Source organism: Poecile atricapillus, chromosome 3, assembly GCF_030490865.1.
Source record: "Poecile atricapillus isolate bPoeAtr1 chromosome 3, bPoeAtr1.hap1, whole genome shotgun sequence".
Classification (NCBI taxonomy): domain Eukaryota; kingdom Metazoa; phylum Chordata; class Aves; order Passeriformes; family Paridae; genus Poecile; species Poecile atricapillus.
This window is the reverse complement of record NC_081251.1, coordinates 46,047,768-46,062,057: the sequence shown is the minus strand read 5'-3', so window position 1 is coordinate 46,062,057 and position 14,290 is coordinate 46,047,768. Positions and strand designations below refer to the sequence as shown.

Here is a 14,290-nt window from a genome sequence, read left to right as displayed (position 1 = left end):
TGTGACTGATGTTTATATGCAAGTAATTAAAAAACACTGTCTCAGTTGTCAGTTTTGTTTGCACAACTCTCTTACAGCAGAAAAATCTAGATCGCCCTCATGAACCAGAGAAAGTGCCAAGGGCACCTCATGACAGACGGAGAGAGTGGCAGAAGTTAGCCCAAGGTCCAGAGCTCGCAGAAGATGATGCTAACCTCTTACACAAGCACATTGAAGTTGCTAATGGCCCAGCTTCACATTTTGAATCAAGGTTTCTTTTTGCTTTTTCCATCCTTTATGAAGTGTATTTGTACTGTGTAGTGAACACACGTGAAAAATGGTCAGTGATGAGATGCTACTGCTCCACTTGAAATGCCCTGGAAATCACTAATTTAGCCAAACCAAAGCTCAGTTTTAAAGTTCTTCCTGCGTCCTTAAAGCAGTAGTTACTATGTTGTTATTTTTAAGGGTAGCATGTGTCCTCATTGTATCCTTGAGGATGTGCTGTCCTGTGCAGCTTGATGAAGGTGTGGTGTCACTGCTGCAAACTTGCACCCAGGTGTGTCACTGCATTCCAGTCCTGACCTACAAAATCCCTATTATTCCAGCCTCTTGATTTTTCTTAAGCAGACACTGCCAAGACTATATCGTGTGTGTAATGTGAACAAACGTCCTCTTAGAACTCAAATGAGAATGCTGAGCTTCTCTTTACTCTTGAACAAATCCATGATTTGATTGACATTTCTGGTTATATCCTATTACAAAATCCAACCTGTTGAATTCTCATTTCACAGCACGTATTTGCTGGTGGCTAAAAGTAGCATTTCACATGGTAAACACCTGCTGTGCTTATGCTTCTGGTGTTGGTGCAAAATAAAGTCCTTTTTACCAGCCAAGACATATCTGATAGCAAAGAGGGCTGACAAGTAATGTTAGGACATTTGGGGGGTATATTTTTAGTTTGGGGGTTTTGAGTAATTTGTTTTGGTTTTTTTTTTTGGTTTTTTTTTTAATTAAAAAATATTCATTGTCCTCCCAAAAACTGGTTAATTTTTTCCTCTATCTTTCTGTGGTCAAAAGCACACCATAAGAGAGCATTTTGTTTAGCTTTGTAAGGCCTTCAAACAAGCTCAGTAGTGATGGTGAGTAATTATGACAACTCTAGGAAAGAGTGTTGCCTGAAAAGTAGAAAAACCTGCTTGTAAAAAATTTAGCTCCATTCAAAATGTGAAAATGCTCTTAGTCCATTTCACTCAGTGGGGCACAAGTTAAGTTATGGTGATTAGCATTTTTCTAGGAACAGTTTTATAGTATCTCTGTAAACTGCTGTGTCAAGTCATTGGCAGAAACATCTGCCTTCCTGCTGTCCTTTTGTTGTATTGTGTGTTGGGTTCCACTTTAGACATGCTTGTTTCATATCCAGGACCCTGGCCTAAACCTTGATTATCTCATTACTATAATGCCTTTATTAATAATGCTGAAGTGCTTGGGAGCAGTGCATGTGCAGAACATGTTGTTCAGATACAGAACAGCACCATGCTTTCAAATACATGAGGAAGATTTTCACCCCTGAAGAATTTAATAGGCTTAGATACTATAGTGGTGGTAGTATGTAGAAATGTTGAGTGTTGCTCTGCTTGTTGGAAAGTGTTCTACAAATACTTTTGCTCTGAATTTAATAGAGATTTTTTAAAATAAAAACCTGTAATTGAATAGTTAATTAAAATTTACTAACTGATGAGGTCCTTGAGGTGTGTCAAAAGTTTTCAGTAACAAGCTGAATCATCTTTATTTACTGCTACTACTCAATAATAGCTATTGATTGAGTTCTATGTCTATTAAAGCAGTGAGTTCTCTGTATATATTTGGATAAAGATCCTTTGACAGAAGTTCAGGTAAATTATTCCATTGTAAATTCTACCATTCTAACATCGATGGATGTTTCATGAATGTTATGAAAGAATAGTTCTGGTTGTATTGCTGTGTTTATTTAACTCAAAATAATGTGACTAATAAACACTAAGGTCACACACATACTCTAGAAACTATCTGATATACCTGTCAAAATCAAACCCTTGAGCTGCTAGAAGTAATAACAGGGAGAGTGGGATAAATCATTGAAAAGCCACACTATATAATATGCAACACTAGAGGAGAGAGGATTCTCGTATTCAGAAGTCAGGCTGAAGTACAGAACAGTAGCTGAGGGCACTAATACTTACTCCTGCTAAAGATGAAGTTGGATCATTTCTCCCTGATTTTCTACAGATCTCAAGCATACGTGGACCACATCGATGGATCGTATTCCCTCTCTGCGTTGCCCTACAGCCAGATGTCTGAGCTCCTGAACAGAGCCGAGGAGCGCGTGCTGGTCAGGCCCCACGAGCCGCCGCCGCCACCTCCCATGCACGGAGCCGCGGAAGCCAAACCTGTGCCTCCCTGCGTTAGGTACGAGCCAGAAAAGCCACATGCAGATCCATTGGGGCTGGTTTTGTTTTCTACCACCCCACTAATAGTCGTGAGAGTTATTTCTGTACTGCCCAGAAATCCCAGGGGCTATGGCAACCCACAGCCCCAGCATTCCCGCAGGAACAGGGCCACCAGGAGCTGGATGGGAAGGCTGACATCTAAACCCATGGAGCGCTCTGGTGGAGACAGGCCTCAGCTTGCCATTGATACTGTGACCATGTTGCCTTCTGAGTTTAATGGCAAGACAAATAACTGTATGGAAAACATTTCCATTTGGCTGGCGTTTCAGGATGTAGCTTTGGAGCTTTGGAAAGCTGAGCGGTGTTTCAGCCTACATGAAAGGAAGAATATATCACAGTAAGACAGTCAGCTGTCAAAACTATGTATTTGTCACATTTGCTAAATTGCAAGTGCTTCCTTCTCCCAAAGTGTTTTTATTTTCTGTTTCTTTCTACCTTTTCAGAAATGAATACATACATAGAATATTTTCTAGAGGTGAAAATTTCTTTGTCACTCCCCTTTTTTTTTTTTTTATACCAAAAGTCTTACTTTATGGTCAGGTACATACAACTTAGAATAGAGGACAATTAATTCAGATGGGGTTATTACATCAGCAAGATGTTAGTCTCTTGAAGATAATGATTTTTACTGCTTAGGAGATCATACACAAAAATGCATAATTCTGTAGATTAATTTACCACAACAGTTTGAAGAAATCCTGCAGTGGCCTTTTAGGAAAATAAGTTTACTCTTCTTTCTTTTTTTCTTCAGTTCACCTATTCATTGTCCTATAATGAGTATCTACCATATAACTGTACCTCTCTGAATGCAGTATTGATGACCTTTGATATTAGTTTTACTCATTTTGTCATCACACCTTAAATATATATTTCAAATTAACATGTCCTCATGGTTTGCATTGTTTTGTTTTGGTTTTAAAGTTCTGTAAATAAAAAGATTTAATCAACAGCTGGTTCCCTGACTTGAGAAAAATAATTTGGATTTACTTAGAGACAACAGGGAAGAATTATACTAGTATAGGAAATGTTTGATAAAGCTGCAGGTACATTGTATAAGAACACAAATCTGGCTAATAGCTGATTTTGAGCAGAGGTCTTTTGGAAACCTGATGCATGCTCCATACCAAAAATTAGATTTCCTTGTTTATGAGGTGTGGACAAACACCCTGAAGTCATCATAGTATATAATGCTCTTTAATGCCCAGGTTTCAATGTTCCTAAGTTGCAGAAGTGAATCTATTATTATTTTTTCCACTCTCTAGCTCTAATAACTTTGTTATTTTATTGGATGTTGCAGTTCTACTCCTGGCTTGGTAGAAAATCGTCCTCAGTCACCAGCAACAGGCAGAACACCGGTGTTTGTGAGCCCCACTCCTCCTCCTCCACCACCACCACCTCTTCCATCTGCTTTGTCGACTTCATCATTAAGAGCTGCAATGACTTCCACCCCTCCACCCCCAATCCCACCCCCGCCACCCCCTCCCACAGCTGCTCTGCAGGCCCCAGCTGTGCCACCTCCACCAGCTCCTCTCCAGATAGCTCCTGGAGTTCTTCATCCAGCTCCACCTCCAGTTGCTCCTCCCCTAGCACAACCCTCTCCCCCTGTCACTAGAGCCGCCCAGGTGTGCGAAGCTGTACCTGTTCACCCAGTTCCTCCACAAGCCGAAGTACAGGGACTTCCTCCACCACCCCCACCTCCTCCCCTGCCACCTCCTGGCATTCGACCCTCTTCCCCTGTCACAGTTGCAAACCTTTCTCACCCTCCTCCTGTTCTGCACCCTCCTCCAACAACCGTTGTCCCAGGCCCTCATGCACCCATAATGCCTCCATCTCCACCATCCCAAGTGATTCCTGCTCCTGAGCCCAAACGCCATCCTTCAACTCTTCCTGTAATCAGTGATGCTAGAAGCGTTCTGCTGGAAGCAATACGGAAAGGTAACATTGGCTATTAAGCAGCAAAAAGTACAATCTCAGAAACCTGCTAAATACATGTGACCTTTGAGAGATGGAATATTTCATGTGTGTAAGAAGTAAGAGGAATGCATCTTAAGTCTGTTTCTGTTTTCTATCCTCTGCAGTGTGTGGACTGTCTAGTAAACAGGGTTTTCTTCAATTTGTAATTGCACTTATCAGATGTTTAGTTCGGATGGTAAAGCTGGTTCTCTGTGGAAGTCAGATTACAGAAAAAAAATACAAAAGTGTGTTTGTAGATGATCTGTGGAGATTATCTTTCCATTTCTGTTTACCTGCAAATGTAGCTATTTCTGATTATCTACAGATTGTGTAGAAGACAAAAACATTGGTTTTCACAGACTATTAGATAAAAGCAAAGCAGATCAATTGGCATTGGAATTTTGATCATCTGGGACTGTATTACAACAAGAGATAAGTGATGTTCAGAAATCATTGCTGAAGACTTCAAGCTGTTAAGTGTCTGATCTGGACACAGCGCAGTAGTGGAGCAGCCTTTGCATTGCAAGGTGCCCGTGGCAGAGTGCGAGAGAAGGGCAGAGCTGCAGCTTTCCTGATGATCTCATGAGGAGCTGTGTGCCAGCTGTACCTTTCAGCTTATGGTGCCCATGGCCAGGAAAATCCCCACTGTACTGTGTGTGCTGCTGTTTGACAGTGGGGTATCTTTCAGTAGTTAAGATCTCTCAAATGTTTCAAGTTCCTACATTCTTCTACTCTTCCCCTGCACCTGCAGCACAGCACAGAATCTGTATGGTACTGTAATATCAGCAGATAGGCTATAGCACTAACTCAAAATATTTCTGCATGTCTATATGCACATGAATTGATAACATCATTGAAGTCTAAAGAAGCATTGACAACAGTTGAGTACAACAGGGGTGTGTGAACACATGTAGAGAATGTCAGCAAAAATGAGAAAATAGAGCCTGCTGCTATAATCTAGGTGATTGCTGAAAATGCTTTGGACCAAGTCATGCCCAAAAAACAAAGGCTTGAGTTAGCACAGCTTTGATCTCCAAGTAATACTTTATCCCAAACCAAATCATTACATGACAAAAAACAGGGTTACAAGAGGTCCTGTCTTGTAAGGATACTCAAATAGCTATAACCTTTCATTAAATTTATGAATAGAGAGTCTAGAAAATGTTTGGAAATGCAAATAGCAAAACAGCTTAATCACTTACAGTGGTACTAAAAATGTATTTTAATGGGAAATCAGAACCAGGATGTTATAGTAGAAGGACTCAAGATCTTGTCTGCCACTGCAATTCTGACGTTCCTCTCTTTAGAAGCTTGACAAAAAAAATTCTGCATGAGCAGGACAGCGTCTTCTGTCTTCATTTTTGCTTGCAAAGCATTTTGTGAATCGTGAGCTAAATACATTTACGGTGGTGAAGGAGGAGAGTGACATGTTTGTGATCTGATGTTTTTCAGGTATTCAGCTCCGCAAAGTTGAAGAGCAGCGGGAGCAAGAAGCTAAGCATGAGCGCATTGAGAATGATGTTGCCACTATCCTCTCCCGTCGCATTGCTGTGGAATACAGTGATTCAGAAGACGATTCAGAATTTGATGAAGTAGATTGGCTAGAGTAAAATTATTACATTGCTGTATACACTGCAAAATCGAATGCTAATGTCCATTGTGGTGCTTGTTCTTTGAAAGTTGGATGGTCATTTCTAGTGTTTTTTGTATTCTTTTCTTAACATAATTAATCCATGTTTTTCTACTTTTCAGTTTACAAAGAGCTCCTAGTGCATCTTCAAAACTAAATGTTTTACAGTGGCTTTTCTTACACATCTCTTTTGAAAGAACATACTTTGTTCCAATAGACCACTAAGTATTAAGCGCATGGGCAGCTGTTGGTAGAGTAGCAGTTTCAATTTTTTGGCATATCTTAACTGTGCACTTTGTGAATTTTAAGTTGATGAAGGCAACTAAGATTGACATTCCAAGGGCAGCTGTATGTACTAATGAGCCTTATTCCACTTCTGATAGTATTTTAAAACGTTAAACCTAGCTATCAAAATATCACTGCCTCGATCACACCTGTACACTAAAGGTACATATAGTTAGCAGCACTGAACACACTGAAAAGCAAATGGATCTTTGGGGGGGTTTATTATTGGTTTATTGTTGTTTTTAAATAATTATGGCCTTATTTGAATGTTTAGAGATTCCCCTTCCCTTCTTCCCTCCCAGGTACATATTGTGTGGTACTATTTTGCCTGCATAATAAAAGTTTAAAGTTTTTTTTTTCCTTGTGAAATCTTTTGACTTAAACATGCTGTGTAACTTATGTAACTGTTAAAATAACAGTTTGATTTAATAAATGGTTCATTTTAAGTGTTCCTGGATGTTGCTGTTTCAATTAAGCTTGCTTTTCACTGGTATACCTGAGAGATCCTTGGATTTCAGGTATTTAATCTGTAGTGTACAAAGTTACAGTAACAATTCTGTACCTGATCTAACAAGAGACTATCATTAAATGGTATCTGTATGCACATCTACTGGGAAAAAAAAAATCCAGCTGAAATCTTACCGTGATCTTAGTTTACAAAAAAAATACAGAATTGGGAACTTGTAGCTAATGTGCTTTAGGGTTTTTTTTATTTTTTAAGTACTTTACCATCAGTGTATCTTGAGGAGATGCAGCAGTTAAAATCATGGTTGATGAAAGATGACTTTTTAAGTGCTGTCTAGCAGTGTAGTGCATGTTTTGCACAGCTTTTGTGTTTTTCTTCCCTGGAATAACTCCTTCAAGTCTGAGCACATAGTCAAAAGCCTGTTGAGAAGGGAAGCATGAGAGAGTGCAAGAGCTCTCTTATCCTGTGATCTCATTCCTGGAAGATGTAATCCTATAATAGAGGGAAATAAGTCTTGAAAGTCAGCTTCAGAGATTGCTGAAGCTGGAACATTAAATGTTCTATGTGTTACAAACCAGTTTGCAGGGACATGTGGTTGTTAGCCTTCTCTTGGAACTGGGAAAAACTCTCGAGGTGTAGACTGGGGTAGGAATAGTGTACAGCAACTCTTCCAGCTTCATTCCTCACACCATCTCAGCCTCCACTAATTTTGCACATGGCTTGCCATACTCAAGACTTTTTCAACTGCAACAGTAATGCCTTTGTTAGTTTTGCAGAAGGAAAATATTGCCACAATTTCTGAATCTGCATCTTTGTAACTAGGGCTGCAGATCTCTGTGCCCTGTTCTCTCTGATAGTTTCTCACAGTAACATCATCTGGTTTGTTCTGTGGTTCTCTGTTGACTTCTGAAGTGCGTGTCCTTCTTAACCCCTCATTGTAATGGTAAAGAAAGGATGTCAGAGGCACTGCTGCATGAATATTTGATGGTGTTTCCTTGGATCTCAATAATCCTAACTCACCAAACCTAACTAACTTGTCCAGGAACTAAATGTGAGATCCTATTGATGCAGCTGTAAAGATTTGAGATTATAAAGCAAAGTGCACTGTATGCACCTGCAGCTCCCCTTTAACCAGGGACCAAGATCTGCACTCCAGGCAGCTGAAAGAAGAGCTTATCCCTGAATTTTGTGTGAATTTCTGCCATTTACAAAATTACATTTCAACTGATGTTTATACCTGTTCCTTGCTCAAGTCTCTATAAACTGATTTTTCTGGTGGATATTATGGAGAGCAGCCTACGTTGTCACTTAAATGGAGCAGCAGCATTTCTGTGCCCAGGCTGTGACTGTTCAAATTAGAGCATCTCACCATCATGCCTGCATTGGTGGGTGTGCTCTGAGTGTGTCCAGGAACTGTGAACTGGATATAACTTACATAAAGTGAAGAAAAAGGGAAGAAATTAAAGCAAAAAAAAGCCCTTATGTAACTTCAGCTATCACATAGAAGACCTGAAGGTATTAAAAAAAATTAAATCCTTATTTACAAATGGTTGCTATTGACCTGTTTTGCTGTTCTGCTGATAAATAATATCCCTTCCAAGCCAGTACCCAGGGCAGACAAAGCACTCATTTAATATGACACAGTCGCACAATGTAATGAACCTTGTCTGTGAAAAGTCAAGAGTTAAATTCAGTTAACATTTCAAAGGCAGGATTCTTGGCCTTCTGCCACTGCTACAGCTTTCTGCCATAGCAACTCGTCTCCAGATAGCAATAGCATGATTCACTAGTAGCAAGAGGTGATTGTTGAATTTGAATATTTGTGTTTGTAGATCAACTCTAGTGCATTTGCTGTCTTGGAGATTTGTGTCCCTCTTACTGTGGGTCTCCAGCTGCCTTTCTTGTTTGGTGGAATGCTGTGCAGAGAGCTGCTGGGCTCTTCATGCCTGTGATTAGATGTGTAATAGATTATTGATTGCTTTGTCTTGTAGGGTACTAAATCAAGTCTTCTGTATTGAACTGTTTACGGAGTCTGTTGTTTACCTCTCTACATTTGCAGCAGCTGGTTAAAACCAAGGCTTGAAGTCTGACACAAAAATAATGTGTCAGTAATGTTCCATATAAGTGAAGAGAAACCTTTGTCTTCACCCTTTTCTCAAACTGTAATCTGGGACAGTTAAAAATTATCTACATCTCCTACTGAGAATTGGAGGTGGGGGGAAGAACAATATAAAGTGCATAGAAGAAATGAAATCTGCTTGGTGGCAGATGACTAGGGAGGTGTAGAATTGGTCACTCGGGGGTTTTATCAAAAGATGAAACAGTAACAATGCAGCCATCATGGATAAACCAAAACCAAATCAGTAAATGGAAGAGAACAAGGACTAGAGGAGTAAAAATTAAAAAGAGACATAATTCTGTTTTGGGTTTTTTTTGGTGGTGTGATATGAAAAGCAAAGATTAAATACTAGGTAATATTAAGGGATTATGTTATTTCCCAGTAAATTGGGATTTTGAAAGCAGGAGGCATATTGAAAGACCTTTAGTTGATAAAATTATTTTTTTCTGCATGTTACACAGGAGAGCACTCCTCAGCACTTAGGTGGACACTGATGCACCATTGCCTGTCCGATGGATGCGCAGATTAGCATTCCTCAAAAAGTGCCCTGGGACCCGAGGCTGCCAACAGGTACCCGCAGTCCCCAAGGCCTTGCGACAGACTCTTGAGGATGATGGGACCAGCTTGGCTTGGATGCGGCTGCCAGCCCTGAAGTGCATCCCCGTGTGATTTACCTGGAGGCTGAGCCTTTGTCTGATGCAGCTGGGAACGGGCTCTGCCGTGGGCTGCGGTATCTCAGTGTCCCCAGCCCATGGATCCCCAGGGGAGGGGGGCTCAGGACGAGGAGCAGAAGCCGCTGTTGGTCAGGGCAGCGCACCCACAGCAGCAGCGCAGGGTCACGGCAGCGCCCGCAGCCCAGCGCTGCCACAAACCACAGCAGCTCCAAGAGGAGACGCGGAGGCAAAGCCTCCGCACAGGCTCTGCATCAGCAAAAGATCTGACAGAAATTCGACTACAGCTCCATCAAGTGTCCGCTTGTCTCCTCAGCTACAGGCCAGAAGGAGTTTTACTCTCCCCGATTCTCTTTTGTAAGTAAGGACGTTGAACACCAGGGGAGGAATCACAGCCACAAACCAGGGGCAGCAGCAGCAGTGATCTCCCTTTCTGGAGCCTCCGCCAGTTCCCCCCTCTCCTGTCCCCTCCTGACTAACTTTTCACACTTGAACGATTCTCCGGGGTGGTACTCTGCCCACAGGAGAATTTTACACACGCTCCTTGCGGCTGCAGCTGGGAGAGACCTCCCTGATTCCCAATCTGCTTCTTGAGTACATCACCAGCCCTCGGTAGATGTGAGTTCCCTCCGTCTGTCCTTTGAGCTGCTTGGGACTGCTCTCCCTTCCCTCGTTCAGCCCTAATGAGCTGGGTAGGGTTTAAGTGCTCAAAAAGCGGGTTCCTGGCAAGCCGGGGACTTGCTTTTTGCCAGCGTGCGTGCAGAGAGCGCTCCCATGAGCGAGTGACTTGGCTGGCAGCTCGGAGGGCTTAATGAATGCCTGGCAGCACAGCACCAGGAGGAGCAGGCAGGGGATGGGGACCTCATCCCCATCCCAGCTGCTGCTAGAGGAGGACACACGGACGAACCTCAGGAAATGGGCACTGGGGTACAGAGCAGATACGGCTAGGCTGGAGCTCTGCACCCCATTCTGTTGCCATGGGACTGATTGATACTGCACAGCCTGTGCTTATTCTTTGATCTCTGCCCTCTGCAAGCAGACATTTTTCCCCCCTGCTAATTCCTGTGCCTGGAGAATGGGTTCTGCCACATTAGTCATCGCTCATGTTCCTCAGCTGCCAGCAACCCTTGACAGCAGCATCAGTAACAGCCACTAAAGCAAATTGCATCCATCCCATTTCTTCTAAATTCTTATTTTTACCATATTTGCAGGCTCTGAGCAATTGCTCCAGCTACCTTCATTTTGGCAACTGGAAGTGTTTGGGTACAGATCAGAGAAGTCATCAAGCATCTCTCACCAAACGGGGCTGAGTATTCCCATTCTTGTGTTTCTTTACCTGATGGTTCAATAACTTCACTTTCAGACACAAGACAGCTGAGTGCCCCCTACAGACAGGTCGTTTTCATTTCCCGACTCCCTCATTTTAATGTCAGTGTCATTTATTGCAAACCTTGTGACATTTTTGCACAGCTTCACAGCAGTATCATTCCATGAAAAGATGAAAAAAATCACCTCTTTCATGAGATCTTCCACTTCTACTCCTCTGCAAGGCATTTCCTTCTCCACAATTTTAAAATTTCAGAGCAGGTCTCCTCAACTCACCCCAGTGCCTCCTGTGGAGCAAGATCCATGCTCAGTGTCATATTGTCAGAGCTTGATTTTGCACTTCAGTATCAGCCAGAAATAACTCCAGAATCTGCCCAAGACTTCTAACCTTGTCAGAAAGCAGCTCACAGCTCAGGTCTTGGCATGCTGGTGTAGCCTTAGAAATTTTCCTTCACGCCAAGCAAATGCTGGAGGCTGGATTTTTCCAAGTTGCATTTTGGCAAAGCCAAACGCAGCTTGTTAGCATCACCAGCAGGACACATAGCCCTATACAGGGATGTAGGGGGCCATCAAGCAGCCTGGGCAAGGGGCTGCCCCCCACACTGAACCCCAGATAAGGATGTATCTTCTGGGTTTTAAAAGCACAAAGAAGCTAGCAATGCTTCCAAACAAGACAGGTGTTCCCCACAAGCCAACATCCTTTGCTGGTCAGTAGGAATCCTGGCAGTAATTCAGCTGTGGTTAATTAGAAGAAAACATTAAGATAATTCCTTTGCTTCTGTATACTTTGTTCTCTGCATGACAGCTGTGCTCCATCACCTGCCAGGGAAGTTTCAGTGCCAATGGTTATCTTTGGATGAATTTGAGGTAGAAAGAGCAACTCAGTCCCTGTTTCCACAGGAGAGAGAGTCCAGCTCTGGGAGCAGACAAATATATTGGGACTTCCCAGACAGCTCCTGCAACTCACTCTCTGTAGATCTCTCTGATGGAAACTTCTAAGGTCACAGGGAAAAGTTACCATGCTAAATCCCAGAAATTTTAAGGCCAGGCTTTGTTGCCTCCTTGGGTTTTGAAGCTTTCCACTGACTTGCCACATCTCTGCAGTTTGCAAAATCCCAGGATGTGAAGTTCTCCTGAAGAACCTGCAAGTGGGGGTACAGCCACCCTTATCCCCACAGTATCCCCACAATGCTGACTTCACATCCCTTGAAACCAGGAGGAATTTTTGGGAAGATGTGTGCCAAAGCTCTGCCCCAGCAGTGGCCACTGTGGCCTGTGCCACAAGGCCTGAGAAGATCCCACAAGGACAAGGTGAAGGGGCAGCAGCCACCCCTGACTGTCACCCCACATTCAGACTTCACAAATTCCTGCTGGAGCACCCTGCTGCCAGCCACATCAGCTCCCAGTGCTGGTCAGTCTGTGACACCTGTAAGAAGTGTTTAGCAGAGGTCTGCTGGCAAAATATCATCCCCTCCCAACACATATGGGAGCAATTACTTTTTCAGGTTTCTAGCCTGTTTTTAGTAGTCCTCATATTCTCCATAAATTTCATTAGCTGGATTTATGTGGTCACTAAACTGCATGATACAGTATTATAGGCACAGCAGGAAATTATTTGCTGTTCTGGTGAAAATGAGTATTTCCTAGTTTTGTCAGTGCAGGGAATTACATTATCAGGGAAATAATAACCAGCTGAACTGAAGGAGGGTTTGATTCATGGTAATTACTGATTATATGCAGATTACTTTATGGCTTTAATTCTTTCGTCTCCCACTGTTTGCTTGCTAAACCTCTGAAAAAAAAAAAAAAGGCAGTGAGTATATGAGAGTCTTGTTTGTAAGGCAAATTACAGAACCTAATTTGTTGATTACATGAAAGGAAGCAGAGCTCTGCACAGACCAGGACGGCGGTGGGAAGGAGCCAGCAGAGAGCTGTGCTTGCATCCATCCTCAGCTGCAGCTGCTTCTGTGCTGCTCTTCAACACACAGTTCACATTCCCAAGATTGCCACCCTAACCTGTGCTTAGGGCCGGTTTTACTGGGGCAACAGCAGGCCTGAAGGTGATCTGTGCCCTTTGTCCTTCACCCTTCATCAGGTTCATCAGGTGGAGATTAGAGGATGTATCAATTCATTTGTGCTCAATATGCGCCTAAAAACCTAATGAACGCCCAATATGAAACCTAAAAACGTTTCTTCTAATCCAGTGCAACAACCAGGCCCTTGCAAACCTTCAGTTTTAACTAGCACTATGCTTTAAGGCATCAGAAGCTGGTTAGCTGAACCGCTGCTTTTGACAGAAAGCTATCCAAAAATAGAGCAGAGCATCACCACTGCTTCTCAGACATTCCAAAACAGCTATTCTCTTACTTCCTACAGCAAACCTTCTGCAGACTTGCAATCCCCAGAGATTAAACTAGCCTTTTGATCTCCTATATTATTCTTAGCATTGCTGGAGCAAAATTTCAGACCGTGTTCTCTCTGCAGTGCAGAGATGGGGAGCGAGACCCTGCTCCTGCTGCCTCTGGCTGCCTCCCTGACCGGGAAGCTTCTTCACTCCCATTGTGCCCAGGGCAGCGTGCTGATTGCGTACTGTGTTTATTCTTAAAACACATAGCTACGCCCTCTTAAGTAAAGAGCAAGTGCTAGAGTTTGCATCAAAAAATATCACCCTGTGTGAGAGCAGGCTCAGAAGCACAGCTGGGTGCTCCACGGTGTCTGGGTGCGTTGGTCTGCTGCCGCTTCGGCACACGTGCCAGCTGGGATCTTTCAGCTGCCAGCACTTTATCTGACAGATGAAAGGGAAAAAGAGAGAAAGCACTGTAATTGCCAGCCCGAAAGACAGCACCCTGTGTCAGGCATGCCTGCCTGCACCCCTGGGGTGTCAGTGCAGAGGAGCAGGGACAAGCAGTACCTGTTGAATCCATCAGGTTTGGATGGCACTTTCAGCCCGTGTGAGCTCTGTCATCATCATGACATGGTGCAAGGCCAAATCCAGGCTCTGGGATGAAGGCTTGGCCACCAGCATCCCTTTGGGAGCCTCCAGAAAACCACCCTGTCCCCTTGGTTGGTACCAGCCATGACGGCTCTCCTGGTCCAAATATGGGGCAGTACTGTTCCTTCATAGAATAATAGAACAAGAGTGGTTAGGGTAGGAAGGAATCTTAGAGATCATCTAGTTCCAGTCCCTCTGCCATGAGCAGGGACACCTACCACTAGGCTAGGCTGCTCAAGGTCCCATCCAACCCGGCCCTGGACACTGCCAGGGATGGGGCATCCACAGCTCCTCTGGACAACCTGCTCCCGTGTCTCAACACCCCCACAGTGGAGAATTGCCTCCTTATATCTAGTCCACCCTCTTTCACTTTAAAGCCT

The 14,290-nt window shown here is 43.3% G+C and overlaps 1 protein-coding gene across 3 annotated transcripts in view; it reads left to right on the top strand.

Annotated features, from left to right (window-relative positions):
* WASF1 (WASP family member 1) overlaps positions 1 to 6,787 on the top strand; it is an 88,396-nt gene extending 81,609 nt beyond the window's left edge. For all 3 annotated transcript variants that reach the window (XM_058836957.1, XM_058836958.1, XM_058836959.1), the window contains exons 6-9: positions 78 to 250; positions 2,248 to 2,427; positions 3,766 to 4,403; positions 5,874 to 6,787. In XM_058836957.1, coding sequence (XP_058692940.1) covers positions 78 to 250; positions 2,248 to 2,427; positions 3,766 to 4,403; positions 5,874 to 6,031 — 1,149 coding nt within the window. In that variant the 3' untranslated portion in view covers positions 6,032 to 6,787. The remainder of the gene's footprint in view (positions 1 to 77; positions 251 to 2,247; positions 2,428 to 3,765; positions 4,404 to 5,873) is intronic.
* The last annotated feature ends 7,503 nt before the right edge of the window (positions 6,788 to 14,290 follow it).